The sequence below is a fragment of the Megalobrama amblycephala genome, linkage group LG17, assembly GCF_018812025.1.
Source record: "Megalobrama amblycephala isolate DHTTF-2021 linkage group LG17, ASM1881202v1, whole genome shotgun sequence".
NCBI classification, from domain to species: domain Eukaryota; kingdom Metazoa; phylum Chordata; class Actinopteri; order Cypriniformes; family Xenocyprididae; genus Megalobrama; species Megalobrama amblycephala.
The window spans coordinates 6,630,890-6,647,340 of record NC_063060.1 but is presented as its reverse complement, the minus strand read 5'-3'; the positions used below and the strand labels follow the sequence as shown (position 1 = coordinate 6,647,340).

At 36.6% G+C, this 16,451-nt stretch overlaps 1 protein-coding gene across 2 annotated transcripts in view; it reads right to left on the bottom strand.

Annotated features, from left to right (window-relative positions):
* Positions 1 to 2,823: 2,823 nt before the first annotated feature.
* Positions 2,824 to 16,451, bottom strand: part of sh3gl1a (SH3-domain GRB2-like 1a) — a 30,376-nt gene continuing 16,748 nt past the window's right edge. Inside the window, exons 7-10 of one of the 2 annotated variants that reach the window (XM_048163354.1) lie at positions 11,104 to 11,207; positions 10,219 to 10,352; positions 7,495 to 7,539; positions 2,824 to 5,005 (exon numbers count right to left, since the gene is read on the bottom strand). In XM_048163354.1, coding sequence (XP_048019311.1) covers positions 4,812 to 5,005; positions 7,495 to 7,539; positions 10,219 to 10,352; positions 11,104 to 11,207 — 477 coding nt within the window. In that variant the 3' untranslated portion in view covers positions 2,824 to 4,811. The remainder of the gene's footprint in view (positions 5,006 to 7,494; positions 7,540 to 10,218; positions 10,353 to 11,103; positions 11,208 to 16,451) is intronic. The other variant, XM_048163355.1, reaches the window with a different exon arrangement.

Here is a 16,451-nt window from a genome sequence, read left to right as displayed (position 1 = left end):
TCAATGGACACAGAGTCCAGTTTACAGTCCCTCTTGTCAAGATTCCAGTAACGGTTTGTGGCGAAAAAGAAATCTAAAATATGATCAATATGAATATACCCTGAAAATGGTGTATAATCTAAACCGGCCAAGTCTCTCTATTTGGCATGTTGTTCAAAGATACTATCTAAAACTATACTGAGCATCATTGTCATCCTAAGAATGCCCTTTAAATGAATGCAAAGGTTTTGAGGCTGAATGCAAAGTTTATTGGGGGAATGAAAAGGTTTTGAGGCCGAACGCAAAGTTTCTTGGGGAAATGCAAAGGTTTTGAGGCCGAACGCAAAGTTTCTTGAGGGAACGCAAAGGTTTTGCAGCTGAAAGCAGTTTCTTGGAGGAAAGCAGAGGTTTTGCGGCGGAACACAAAGTTTCTTGGGGGAGCGCAAAGGTTTTGCGGCCAAAAGCAGTTTCTTGATGGATCACAAAGGTCGAGGCCGAATCTAAAGTTTCTTGGGGGAAACCAAAAAGTTTTTCGGCCGAAAGCAGTTTCTTGGGGGATCACAAAGGTTGAGGCCGAATACAAAGTTTCTAGGGGGAATGCAAAAGCTTTAAAAATATATATTTTTTTCCATCACCATTTTTGAGGCCGAACGCAAAGTTTCTTGGGGGAATGCAAAGGTTTTGTGGCCAAAGGCAAAGTTTCTTGGGGGAATACAAAGTTTTTGAGGCCAAAGGCAAAGTTTCTTGGGGGAATACAAAGGTTTTGAGGCCGAACGCAAAGTTTCTTGGGGGAATGCAAAGGTTTTGTGGCCAAAGGCAAAGTTTCTTGGGGGAATGCAAAGGTTTTGAGGCCGAACGCAAAGTTTCTTGGGGGAATGCAAAGGTTTTGTGGCCAAAGGCAAAGTTTCTTTGGGAAATGCAAAGGTTTTGCGGCTGAACGCAAAGTTTCTTGGGGGAATGCAAAGGTTTTGTGGCCAAAGGCAAAGTTTCTTGGGGAAATGCAAAGGTTTTGAGGCCGAACGCAAAGTTTCTTGGGGGAATGCAAAGGTTTTGTGGCCAAAGGCAAAGTTTCTTGGGGAATGCAAAGGTTTTGAGGCCGAACGCAAAGTTTCTTGGGGGAATGCAAAGGTTTTGTGGCCAAAGGCAAAGTTTCTTGGGGAAATGCAAAGGTTTTGAGGCCGAACGCAAAGTTTCTTGGGGGAATGCAAAGGTTTTGAGGCCGAACGCAAAGTTTCTTGCGGGAATGCAAAGGTTTTGAGGCCGAACGCAAAGTTTCTTGGGGAATGCAAAGGTTTTGAGGCCTAACGCAAAGTTTCTTGGGGGAATGCAAAGGTTTTGAGGCCGAACGCAAAGTTTCTTGGGGGATGCAAAGGTTTTGTGGCCAAAGGCAAAGTTTCTTGGGGGAATGCAAAGGTTTTGAGGCCGAACGCAAAGTTTCTTGGGGGAATGCAAAGGTTTTGTGGCCAAAGGCAAAGTTTCTTTGGGAAATGCAAAGGTTTTGCGGCTGAACGCAAAGTTTCTTGGGGGAATGCAAAGGTTTTGTGGCCAAAGGCAAAGTTTCTTGGGGAAATGCAAAGGTTTTGAGGCCGAACGCAAAGTTTCTTGGGGGAATGCAAAGGTTTTGTGGCCAAAGGCAAAGTTTCTTGGGGAAATGCAAAGGTTTTGAGGCCGAACGCAAAGTTTCTTGGGGGAATGCAAAGGTTTTGTGGCCAAAGGCAAAGTTTCTTGGGGAAATGCAAAGGTTTTGAGGCCGAACGCAAAGTTTCTTGGGGGAATGCAAAGGTTTTGAGGCCGAACGCAAAGTTTCTTGCGGGAATGCAAAGGTTTTGAGGCCGAACGCAAAGTTTCTTGGGGGAATGCAAAGGTTTTGAGGCCGAACGCAAAGTTTCTTGGGGGAATGCAAAGGTTTTGAGGCCGAACGCAAAGTTTCTTGGGGGAATGCAAAGGTTTTGAGGCCAAACGCAAAGTTTCTCAGGGGAACGCAAACATTTTGCAAGCAAACGCAAAGTTTCTAGGGGGAATGCAAAAGCTTTAAAAAAATATATTTTTTTCCATCACCATTTTTGAGGCCGAACACAAAGTTTCTTGGGGGAATGCAAAGGTTTTGTGGCCAAAGGCAAAGCTTCTTGGGGAAATGCAAAGGTTTTGAGTCCGAATGCAAAGTTTCTTGGGGGAATGCAAAGGTTTTGTGGCCAAAGGCAAAGTTTCTTGGGGGAATACAAAGGTTTTGAGGCCGAACGCAAAGTTTCTTGGGGGAGTGCAAAGGTTTTGTGGCCAAAGGCAAAGTTTCTTGGGGGAATGCAAAGGTTTTGAGGCCGAACGCAAAGTTTCTTGGGGGAATGCAAAGGTTTTGAGGCCGAACGCAAAGTTTCTTGGGGGAATGCAAAGGTTTTGAGGCCGAACGCAAAGTTTCTTGGGGGAATGCAAAGGTTTTGAGGCCGAACGCAAAGTTTCTTGGGGGAATGCAAAGGTTTTGAGGCCGAACGCAAAGTTTCTTGAGGGAACACAAAGGTTTTGCAGCTGAAAGCAGTTTCTTGGAGGAAAGCAGAGGTTTTGCGGCCGAAAGCAGTGTCTTGTAGGAAAGCAGAGGTTTTGCGGTGGAACACATAGTTTCTTGGGGGATCACAAAGGTTGAGGCCGAATGCAAAGTTTCTTGGGGGAATGCAAAGGTTTTGCGGCCAAACGCAAAGTTTCTCAGGGGAACGCAAACATTTTGCGAGCAAACGCAAAGTTTCTAGGGGGAATGCAAAAGCTTTAAAAAAATTTTTTTTTTTCCATCACCAGGTCTCTTTTACGGCTCTGTCGCTGTTCAATTTTGTTGTCTAACTACAACTTGACATTTGCAGTGATTATAGACTGCATCTTCAAAATCAAATAATTCTACAAATGGTTTAATAAGATCATTATTGTAATGAAAAGACTAACACAAAATCGACAATAACTTTAAATACATATGTAAACATTCGCTTGGTACAGTTTATCCACGGCGACAATAACACTCACGAGCAGAACAAATTTGCATTAACTGTTTATAAATTCATTCTTAATTCAACACTTTAAGCAAGAATGTTTTTACAGAGAAATTTGCTCTGCCAATGTTGAATAATATGAATAAGTCCCAATGAGTTTAGCTGTACAGTATAGGACTAAAGCAAACTTAACTTTTCCTGAGAGACAGAAACTGAACCAGGGTCAGTGGTTAAAGGGAACTTCTGAATTCCCTCTTTGAGCAAGGGAAATAGTTTAAAGCCATATAAACCCAAAAGACAAACAATCTGGGCTTAAAAACAGAATCACAAAAAGCGCTTCAGGCACATAATTTCCCTTTTCAAGAACCCAACATCCCAGTGGAGCTGTAATGTCTGTAATCAGAGGTATTTTATAAACCACAGCAGTAACACTCTGAGGCTTTAGTTGTATGTCTCTTACTACAGAGATCAATGACGCAACAGTTCACGAGTACAGTGAGGAAGTGGATTTGTAAAGGTTCCTTTTTCCATAAAAAAGAGCAACAGGTGGAATCATGCAGAAAAAAGAAGAAAAGAAAAGAAAAGAAAAAATGATTACCTAATGTCTACATAAGCACAAACTGGTACTTCTGGTTTATCAAACAGCTGGATTGACCTCATTTACATACTCATTTAAAAATAGAATTTGCAAGCAGGATGTAAAGGAATAGCTCTGTCATTATTTACTGACCCTCACGTCATTCTAAAACCACATGACTTTTCAATATAATGAAACTCAATGTGTTTAGAACAACATGAGGGTGAGAAATTGAAACTTAATTTCTATTTTTAGGTGAACATATCCTTGATCCTTGATTAAGATATCCTTGATATCTTAATGCTCATGCAAAGACACCGTTTTGTTTTTCTGAATTTATTAATGACCTCCCTTTTTATCATTAACATAACATTACATTAAACTCAGTGCTGAGCAAATTATTAATGCACAGCTCAACAACATTTAAAGGGATAGTTCAGCCAAAAAAAAATTCTGTCATCATTTACTCACCCTCAAGTTGTTCCAAACCTGTATGAACAGTTTTAGGGCACTCTTGACTTCTACAGTATTTTCTTTCTCTCTCCATACTATGGAAGTCAGTGGGGTTCAACGACCGTTTGGCTAACAATAATCTTCAAAATAACTTTTTGTGTTCATCAGAACAAAGAAATTCATACAGATTTGGAAAAACTTGAGGGTGAGTAAATGATGACAGAATTTTCATTTTTGGGTGAACTATCCCTTTAAGAGAAATGAAAGAAACTCAGTTCAACTAAAGCCAATGGGAAAGGATCAGTTAATATGATACAAATGAATTACCATGACCATAACAAATGCATTTTGAAGCAAAATAAGTTCTATTCCAACACACTGAGCTTTTTTTTGCCAGTCATAAAGAGCGGAGCCAAGATTGACCGGGCAGCTCATATGTGGCCACTAGAGGACAGTGATTACCAACAAGAGACATTTCTTATACAGTAAAGATGCTGCTGAGAGCATCTGTAAGCTAGTAACATCATTATAGGAAACTGATATGAAAATAATATCCATTTGACTCTAGAATGAACACTCCCAAAACGGATTTATCTTTGACACACTTCTTAATGATGTTTATTGTACTTTAGGGAATGGTAGTGTTTTACCAAGATGAACTACAAAGCTGGACCTCAACCCTAAGTAACAAATAATAAACCAGATACATACTGTATCTCTTTCAGGAGGTCAAAGTGCTCATAGTGAAATAAAAGTCACAGATTTTCCCCTTTTCCCTGTCTGTCTGTACCTGACACCTTGACTTTCTCTTGCTCTTTTCTGTGTGTGTGTGATCAGTGCCGCAGGGGCACCAGCACCTCGACATAGTTACAGGGGAACAATCCCGCCTGGCCGCGCACGCTTCCCTCGTACCAGTTCTCGTCTATCTGATTGGTCAGCGTGATGACGTCGCCCTCGTAGAAGCCAAGCTCTCCTTCGTTCTCTGGTTCAAAGTCGTACAAAGCCTTGCAGCACGGCTGATCTGTTGCTATGGAGACCAAAGAATGTTTGATAATAGAGAGGATAAAGGGTGAAGATGCACACAGAGAGGAGAAAGAGGAAAAATGAACAGAGAAAGATAAAAAAAATTAAAACAGGGAAATTAACTATTAGTAGACTGATTATTGTAAGTACAGATGAGGAACATTAAATTAAATTAAATTCTTTAACTGATGTTTTTTTTAGTCAATATGGTACAAAATAGGGCTTTAAACAAAAAATGAAATAAAATAAGTGCTTTATTTTTTTTAAATAAAGTATTAGCAAAACTATATTTTATGAAGTTTTGCAACCATGTTATATAACTACATTTTTTAAAAAAACTGATTTTTGTCATTGTTAATAATAAAGAAATCAAGTTTAATAAAAAGGTTAAATAAAGACAAAATGACCAAATAAATAAAATAATAATAAACAATAAATAGATGAATTAATTTTTAAAATACTGATGTGTCATTTTCTTAATTCTAGCAGTAAACATCAAGTAATCGTAACAACAAAATTACATAATAAAAATAATTTTTGATTAATAATAATAATAATAATAGACTGTAATAAAATTAAATAAAATTAATGATTAATCAAAATATTTATTAAAATACTATTTTTTTAATACAAATTTAAAATGATTAGTAAATTGTATTTGTAATATAATAAAATAAAAATACAATATAATAAATATTAGTGCTGTCAAATTATATACAGTACAGTCCAAAAGTTTGGAACCACTAAGATTTTTAATGTTTTTAAAAGAAGTTTCGTCTGGTCACCAAGGCTACATTTATTTAATTAAAAATACAGTAAAAAACAGTAATATTGTGAAATATTATTACAATTTAAAATAACTGTTTTCTATTTGAATATATTTCACAAAGTAATTTATTCCTGTGATGGCAAAGCTGAATTTTCAGCATCATTACTCCAGTCTTCAGTGTCACATGATCCTTCAGAAATCATTCTAATATGCTGATCTGCTGCTCAAGAAACATTTAATGTGTACAATTGTACAAAATATTTGTGTACAATATTTTTTTTCAGGATTATTTGATGAATAGAAAGTTCAAAAGAACAGTGTTTATCTGAAATCTAATCTTTTGTAACATTATAAATGTCTTTACTGCCACTTTTGATTGATTTAATGCATCCTTGCTGAATAAAAGTATTCATTTCTTTAATTTCTTTTCAAAAAAATAAAAATTCTTACTGACCCCAAACTTTTGAACGGTAGTGTATAATGCTACAGAAGCTTTGTATTTCAGATAAATGCTGTTCTTTTGAACTTTCTATTCATCAAGGAATACTGAAAAAAAAAAAAGTACACAACTGTTTTCAACATTGAAAATAATCATAAATGTTTATTGAGCAGCAAATCAGCATATTAGAATGATTTCTGAAGGATCATGTGACACTGAAGACTGGAGTAATGATGCTGAAAATTCAGCTTTGCGTCACAGGAATAAATTACTTTGTCAAATATATTTAAATAGTACACAGTTATTTTAAATTGTAATAATATTTCACAATATTACTGTTTTTTACTGTATTTTTAATTAAATAAATGTAGCCTTGGTGAGCAGACGAAACTTCTTTTAAAAACATTAAAAATGTTAGTGGTTCCAAACTTTTGGACTGTACTGTATATATATATATGTATATGTGTGTGTGATTAATCACGATTCATTGATTTGACAGCACTAATAAATATAATAAAATAAAATGCGTATCAAGTAGAAGGGGTATCAAGGTTGAAAGTTCTTGGTTTGTAGTTAATAATATTTCCCATAAATTATAGAATGTTTTTTTGCTTGAACATTTTTCTTATGATAATCTTGGCAGCAATGCTTGAAAATGTGTGTAAAAATGGAGAGTTGATGCATTTAAAACTAGCTTCTTCCAAACTGGGTTAATTTTATGTTAGATAATAGTTTAGTTCTGCTACCTCCAAACATGCAGGTCACAAAAGGATCATATTAGTTCTCAAGCAATCCAAACCCACCACATGCTAGACAACACTCGTCCACTCAAGTCTGAACCCTTCAAATCAAACCACATAACGTCAAACTCTATTGAAATTGTGCTACCTATGTAGTGTGTTCCAAATCAGTCACTTAGAAAGTTCCATTTAGGTTAGGATGCTGCCTAAGAAGAGACCCTATGTAGACAGTGAGGCAGATCACTAGCTTGTTTGTGTAATGTGTGTGATATTCTAAAACTGTTCATGCAGGTTTTAACAAATCACGCTTTTGATTCATCTTATGAAGGGAAACATCTCATATACATGAGTGAACTGTCTGTGCTCATCACGGGTTTGTTATATGTGTGCGGGTGTGTTTCACCTGAGTGTATTTAGCTGTGGGTGACTCACACTGTTAACTTTCAATAGGAATGGAGGCTGAAAAATACGGCATATGTAACGGAGGCCAGCTAGTAAGATAAAAGCCCTTCACCATGTCGAGTGTGTGTTTGCATGTGACTCACAATTACGTTTTTGGCGTGAAGATGTCCTGTTAAAGGCGGGGGCCGCTGACGCAAAAGAAAGAAAAACAATAGTCAGTCTCTGCGTGGCTCCACACACACACACACACACACACACACACACACACACACACACACACACACACACACACACACACACACACACACACACACACACACACACACACAGATCTGTGATCAACACAGTCTTTCACAGTGAAAATCAACTGGCACAGGCATCAAATACACACATCCATCCACACAAACCACAAACATGCACAAACAAATATGTGATAACTGTGAATTTTCTTTATGTATAGATGACCTTCTACATATTGTGACCTTTGCCAAAATGTGATGTATACAACAGAGAACACTGCGAGAAATACACCAGTGCTGTTAACTAAAACCGAAACAATTCAATTGTTTTCAGTAACTGAAATAAAGCTGAAATAATATTATATATATATTATCTAAAATTAGAAATATTGCCTTGGCAACTATCTGAAATAAACTACAGTACTACTACAATTACTAATCATAAAACTGAAATAAATCAAAATAGAAATAGAAATAAATGACAAAAGCCTATTACAAAATTACTAAAACTTAAATTAAAATGAAAATAAAAAATGAAAATATAAAAATAAAAGTCAAATAATATCATTTTCATTAATTAAAAAAATAAAATAAAATAAAATAAACCCTAAACTTAAAAAACAAATAACAGAAATGTCGATTTGGCCGATTTGAAATGACGATTGTCGATTTGAAGTACTACAAGTACTACAATTACTTAAACTAATATATATATATATATATATATATATATATATATATATATATATATATATATAGGGGTGTGACGAGATCTCGTGGCACGAGATCTCGCGAGACTAAACTGAGACGATATTTCTCGTCGAGGCGAAAAGTAGTCTCGTGATGTTGCCATGACAGAGTGTTAGGATGATTAGGAAAGAATATGCCACCGCTACGTTTACATTTTGCCTCCACTGTCGTTTTGCTTTGTATTTAAATAAAAAAAAAACATTTAATTCAGTTGGATAACGGTCGCCGCCGCTCCATATTTACAGAGTACGCGCGACCGTTTAAAAGTGAAAGTAAACGCGCGCGCGCATTCAAACGTGATTTCAATACCCCGCATTTTGAAAGCGGCTCACTGATGAATACAGATATCTCTCAATATGAAAGCTATTTTAGGCTGGGCAGTGTAGTTGTAACCATCTCTCAGCTCTGTATCAAAGAAAAATTTGGTCTTATTTGATCTTTGAATATTGAGAGAGTGCAATTATGGTTGCACTTATTGTAAAGTGTTACCATAAAAATGAATAACAGTTTTCTCTTCTTATTATTTACTAGTACAAACAATAAGGTTTCATTTGTTAACATTAGTTAATGCACTGTGAACTATCATGAACTAACAATGAATGACTATTTTTATCAACTAACAAAGATTAATAAATACTGTAGCAAATATATTGCTCGTTGTTAGTTGATGTTGGTTAATACATTAATGTTAATAAATGAGACCTTATTGTAAAGTGTTACCATTTTTATTTATACTGTTTTTATTTCTGTGATCAGATTGTGGAGAGGAGTTCAGTTAGGAGGTCAAAAGCTGTAGAAGCTCATAATTCATGTACAGTAAGATCTGAAGAGACTGAAATCATACAGGAGGGAAGTCAGTCAGTTGAGTTAGTGGCAAAACCTTTTACATTACTTGAGTATTGTTGTCTTTTACTGCATATGATAATTCATACTCAGAAAGTAGAACTGAAATGACATTCATTACAAAATGATTAGTTAAAACATTTCAAATACACCTGCAGAATATTTTTTCTAGTCATGTATTTCGCCATCTTGTCTCGTCTCGTGAACTCAATCTCGAGTCTCGTCTCGTCTCGTGAGATACTGGTCTCGTCACACCCCTAATATATAGGTGTCTGATTGAGCAATTGAAAGTAGCTTTTAATAATTTTTTTCAGCATATGACTCAATTTCTATGAGAAACAAGCATTGTAGTCAATAAATATTTGCTTGGCTATGACTAAAGCTCATTTCAATTTTTTCTAGATCTTGAGACATGACTTTATAGTGCCTTGGAAGGCAGTTTGAGACCTCAGACAGTCTGTTTCCTTAGAAGGTTCCATTATACACAAAAGCAAGTCACTGCCAGTTTGGACAGCCAGGCAGGTGAAGGTTTTGGACAGACATTTTAAAATATTAAGTATTACACAGTATATACTCTGTACAGCAATTGCATCGTCTTCTCTTGTCTCAGTGGTAAAAACTTGTCTTGTGGAGCATGTGGAGATCTGCTGAGCTTTTTGTTAAATGAATCGATAAATATGACCCATTAGACTGATTTCAATTAATCCTTGGTCTTGGTTAAAATTATTTTCAGAAGATTTTTTAAAAGCTGTAATGTGTGACCAAAAGCATCATTAGCCACTTTGATAAAGGAAATTGCATGATTAACCTTTCCTGAAGGTACACACACACACACAGTGTTGATGGCTTTCCGTGTTTCATATCAACCATTAACATTCAGGTTGTGACTGCCTGATGAAATCAAATTTAAAATCAAATGTAGCCACCTCAAAAACGCTGTTAAATTTACAGTAAAGGCTGTGTGAAATCACATTGGCTCTGTGTTGAATCACGTTTTTATACGAAGCCTTATGTAAATGAACAGGACAAGCTCACCTGCGGATGAGTACGAGGGCGGCGCAGCTGATGGACTCCAGCCTCCGTTGGAGTCTTCCGGCTCCGAGTTATCAGAACTGGGTCTGGACACAGGCACCCGTTTCTGGCGCGGCTGAGACTGGGCCTTGTTTACTCTGCAGAGCACACACACACACAAACATGAACACAAAGTCACGTAAACCCACACAAACACACACAGGTTGCAACCAGGTAAACCATCTATCAGGGCCTGAAAATAGTTCCCCCAAAAATGAATTTAATGTTTAGAACACTTGGAATATAGGTCATACGGTAGGTTAAAGGAAGTATGTACGATTTTTTTTATGTTAAAATACATTCTCTTAAAGAGTTAAAAATTTCTGGGTGAAATGAACCACACATAGGCTGCAACTTCATTGCACGCCAGCTCCGTATTGTCCAAGACTGTACACGTGAGCAGCACTACGCATGCATGTGTTGACGCAGGAGCCGGCGTTCAGACGTAAACACGGAAGCCTGCACTGGGTTCACTATGTCAAGTGCGTATGACAGCAGTTCAAATTGTTAAATAAAGTCGTTATTTTTTCATTTTTACGTGCAAAAAGTATTCTTGTCCCTTCATAACATTAAGGTTGAATCACTGTAGACATGTTGACTGTTTTTACTACCTTTCTGGACCTCAAAAGGTGCAATGAGGTTGCTGCCTGTGTGCTTCAGAAAAAGCTTTTAAGCTTTTGTTCCCATTCATTGTAACTGCATAAGAAAAAGTGACCAAATACGTGATTCAGAATGTCTCCTAGCGTGTTCCAGAAAAATAATATTCTCAAATGGGTTTGGTAGGAATTTTAATTTATGTGATGAATACAGAAAGATATTCAGGTGGAACGATGGATGTTCATGTCTAACCTTTCTCTCATCCTCTCTGCCAGCTCCTCCAGGACCTCCATAGACTGTCTGTGAAACTGCAGCTGAGATTCGACCAGAGCTGCGAGCTGACTCACCTGCTCCACCTGCAAACAGACACAGACAGGTACAAAGTATGAAAAGAGGTTATTGCTTTAGCAAAAAGAGCTGCAATCTGCAAGCTAAATAAAAAATGAATCAGTATTTCTGTCTTCTAAAAATACCTAAACGTCCTTGAGAGAAAATGCGTTTTCTTCAGAAGCAAAATTACATGCGACAAAGAGGTTTTCAGGAAATATATCTCAATAGTCAAGTTTATTTTTCTTTACAGCATTGGTAAACAGTTTTTTCTTGTTTTAACCTGTTAGCCTTCCACTGTACTGCCCACAGTACACATATCTTTCAAAAGAGACCAAAACCATGCATATACACTCTAAAAAATGCTGGGTTAAAAACAACCCAAGTTGGGTTGAAAATGGACAAACCCAGCGGTTGGGTTAAATGTTTGCCCAACATGCTGGGCAGTTTTATTTAACACAACTAATGTATAAAAATTACTATATTGCTGGCTTAAAATGAACCCAAAATAGGTTGGAAATTAAAAATCAGACACATAATTACTAGAGGCAACAAAAAAAAAAAATCTAATTAATAAGCAATTTAATAATTTCCAACATACCCTGGGTTCATTTTAAGCAAGCAATACAGTATTTTTTTAAACAATAGTTGAGGTAAATAAAACTACCCAGCAGATTGGGCAAACATTTGGGTTAAAATAACCCAATTACTGGGATTGTCCATTTTTCAATCCAACTTGGGTTGTTTTTAACCCAGCATTTTTTAGGGCGTACTTTAAATGCTTCAAGAACAGCATGCAATTTACTTTGGGTAAGTACTCTTATATGAGAAAAAAAAAAAAAAATCATAATACGCACATAGATGATTTATGATTTATTTCCAAATCATAAATTATAAAATTGAGTTTTATAAAATAAAGATGTGATAGTGAACATTCCCATGATGACCTAAATGATTCATACGACAGTTTAAATGTCATACATCTGGGCCAGTTGCATAAACATAGCCGCTATGTCGAGAACTAGTCTGACCAACTAGCACTTAGTTAAGGTTAATCAGTCTTACTTAAAGGGTTAGTTCACCCAAAAATGAAAATTGTCAATAATTACTCACCTTCATGTCATTCCAATGACAAGTGGTACTCACATGGCACACTGAAAAACCTTCTGTTAACTGACATCCATAACTTTGTTTATTTACAGGGGTTTACTACGCTTAAGATCAGTGTGGCAAAGAATCAGAAATATCCCGAAGTTTTCACAGTTCTCTGGGCTGCAGTCCAGTGTCGATAAAACAGACTGATAAATGTGCTGGCTCAGCAGACTGTCTGGAAAATATCCAGCACTCGTTGATGTGGATCACTGTAGCAAGATTACAATTATATGACTCTGCATGGTCCTGGACTATAAAAACTTTCCAACAGGGGATCATTTGATTTTAAGTAGAGTTTTCTGAGGCAAGCATCACTTGGGATTAGTGATATTACATTTCAGCGTGTAACCTGTCCTGCACTGTTTGTGCTATTCATAGTTTTTAGTCACGTGACTGTCGCGGAGCCCTGGAGGGCAAAACAGCCATGTAACTGCAGCACAAGCCTGTCAATTTTCCATCTTAAAAACAAAAATATGTGAACAAGATGCAAGTTTTGGGCACTTTTGATCCATATACAGCACATGCAGTGATTTCAATCACTAAAAACAGCAGGACGATTTTTTAAAAAGCTAACGTGAAAAACACTAGGGTGGGTTGCACCAATAAGGATTAAATTAAAGGTGCCATAGAATGTAAAATTGAATTTACCTTGGCATAGTTGAATAACATGATTGTACTTGGAAATGACATACAGTGAGTCTCAAACACCATTGTTTCCTCCTTATGTAAATCTCATTTGTTTAAAAGACCTCTGAAGAACAGGTGAATCTCAACATAACACCGACTGTTACGCAACAGTCGGGATCATTAATATGTACGCCCCCAATATTTGCATATGCCATGTTCAAGGCATTACACAAGGGCAGCCAGTATTAACGTCTGGATCTGTGCACAGCTGAATCATCAGACTAGGTAAGCAAGCAAGAACAGAAGGGGCAATAATAACTGACTTGATCCATGATATCATGATATTTTAGTGATATTATAAATTGTCTTTCTAAATGTTTCATTAACATGTTGCTAATGTAATGTTAAATTTGGTTAAAGTTACCATCGTTTATTACTGTATTCACGGAGACAAGAGCCGTCGCTATTTTCATTATTAAACGCTTGCAGTCTGTATAATTCATAAACACAACTTCATTCTTTATAAATCTCTCCAACAGTGTGTAATGTTAGCTTTAGCCCGTTAGCCACGGAGCACTATGAAACTCATTCAGAATCAAATGTAAACATCCAAATAAATACTGTACTTACATGATCCGATGTATGCATGCAGCATGCATGACGAACATTTTGTAAAGATCCATTTTGAGGGTTATATTAGCTGTGTGAACTTTGTTTATGCAATGTATTCATAGAGTCACGAGCTCGGGGGCGGGGAGCGCGAGGATTTAAAGGGGCAGCAGCCTGAATCGGGGCATATTTAATGATGCCCCAAAATAGGCAGTTAAAAAAATGGAATAATAAAAAAAATCTATGGGGCATTTTGAACTGAAACTTCATAGACACATTCAGGGAACACTTTAGACTTATATTACATCTTGTGAAAACGCGTTCTAGGGCACCTTTAAGCAAAATTTAACACTAATCAAGGATTTGTTGATCTGGGTTTTGTTTTAAATCGAGTTGTGTTGCACCACTTAAACACAAATTAACTACGCAGAAAGATCGTTAGAATTAAAGGGCTGATCAAGCAGCATAGGTGGAGGGTGAACTGACACCAGGCTAAAGAATCCTTAGTGCAAACCTCCCTTAAAGTGCCTTAATGTAGTAAAATTGTGATATCAAAAGATCAAATTCAAGTTAACCCTTTTTGAAGATGCATACTATATACAGGCGAGCAGATGAGCCCAGAATATGAATGCAAAGCGTTTTCTTTATAATGGTTTTCGATGGAAAAAGTGCTTAATGTGTTGCATTAATATTCTGTGTTTATTTGTTTGCCTGTAGAAAGTATGCATAATCAATAGGGTGTATATTGAATTTGGTCTTTTAATATCACTGTCTTACTACATTAGATATTACTACAAACCTGGTAAAAATGACTGGTGGGCAATGGAGGAAAGCCTTGTTTTGCCCTCTAGGTGGGCGTTCCTTTAAGTGTGTGACGTCACGTGAAAACTATGAATGGATATGAATGATTCCTCAAATCGTGTGGCTTATTAGGAGAGATGTGCTATTACTTTAAATCTTTACATTAAATTTACATTAAATCTTCGTCCTCAGTTAGGAACCTGGGTGTGCTCTTTGATACCAATCTTTCATTTGAAAGTCATGTTTCTAGTATCTGTAAAACCGCCTTCTTCCATCTAAAAAATATATCTAAATTACGACATATGCTCTCAATGACAAATGCGGAACAGTTGGTTCATGACCTCAAGACTAGATTACTGTAACGCTCTACTGGGTGGTTGTTCTGCTTGGCTTTTAAACAGACTACAGTTGGTCCAAAATGCGGCAGCTAGAGTTCTTACTAGAACCAGAAAGTATGACCATATTAGCCCAGTTCTGTCAACATTACATTGGCTCCCTATTAAACATCGTATAGATTTTAAAATCTTGCTACTTACTTATAAAGCTCTAAATGGTTTAGCTCCCCAATATCTAAGCGAGCTCTTGGTGCATTATAGTCCTTCACGTCTATTGCGATCTCAGAATTCAGGCCAGTTGATAATACCCAGAATATCAAAATCAACTGAAGGCGGCAGATCCTTTTCCTATTTAGCACCTAAACTCTGGAACAATCTTCCTAGCATTGTTCGGGAAGCAGACACACTCTGTCAGTTTAAATCTAGACTAAAAACACATCTCTTTGCTCTTGCATACACATAACACATTATCAATACATTAACATATTTTCAAATCCGTTAAAGGATTGTTACGCTGCAATAATTAGGTCGGCCGGAACCGAGAACATTTCCTATAACACTAGATATACCTGTACATCAGAATAAGAATGGCATCTACGCTAATATCAGTCTCTCTGCTTATCCTGAGGTTTGCCGGGTGCTGGATCCAGGCCGTATCCAGATCAGATGGAGAACCTGTGTCTAGACCTGACTACAACGTAGCCCAGGAGACAATGGGCCTACAGATCCAGTTCTGGCTGCATCTATAATTCAGATTTTTAAATCTCCGTATCCGCTTACATATATTTATATATGTAATAATCTTTACATATATTTATATATGTAAATAATCTACATATATTTATAATCTATTTTTAATCTCTATAATAAAAATGTATAATTCAGATTTTGATCTCCATATCCATTTACATATATTATATATATCTTCCAAGGGGTTTTTTCCCTCCTAGGACTTTTTTCCCAGTGTTAGCACGCTGGGTTTTTCTCCTAGGGGTTTTTTTCCACCCCTGGGAGTCAGCCGACATTGGCTTAATGTAGCACCATCTTGTATATGTTACATATTACCACGCTTGCTTGTACATCTTATTTTTAACCACTTCTCTTTTTTCTGTGCTTCTAATATGTAAAGCTGCTTTGAAACAATTACCAATTGTAAAAAGCACTATATAAATAAATTTGACTTGACTTGACTTGACTTAAAACTTGTGTTTTTGGATGGTAAAACTGAAATTACTGTATTCCTTTATTTTCAATTTTATTTTTGAGTGTTTTGCTATTTTAAAATCATAGCTATGAATCTAATTTGTAAGGTTTTCCAAAATGGAAAGACAACATTTCAAATTTCAGTTTGCAAAACACGTTAGTACCTCAATATTTACTTTGTTTTGGTAGGCACTTTTTACAAAATTGATTTGTGACTGGTTACAAGGTGCTGTATGTAATATTGACAGACAAAGGTTGAAAAGGGTGCTGCAGTCCAAATTCAAAAGGTTTGAGGCCACGGAACAGGAACAAGCGCAACTGACAATGTAAAGCAACATGTCACTATAAGTTAATCAGGTAATGTATACGTTTGCAATGTTTTTATTGCCTTCCATGGCTGCAATACGGTGTGTTTTCCACCAACTGGCAACCCGGGGTGTTGAAATACTATTAGGTACAGTAAATTGGCAGTGAGCAGGATCACACGGACCAAAACAAAAACAGACATTTTGACACGGAACACACATTTCAAAGTAGAATAAATGG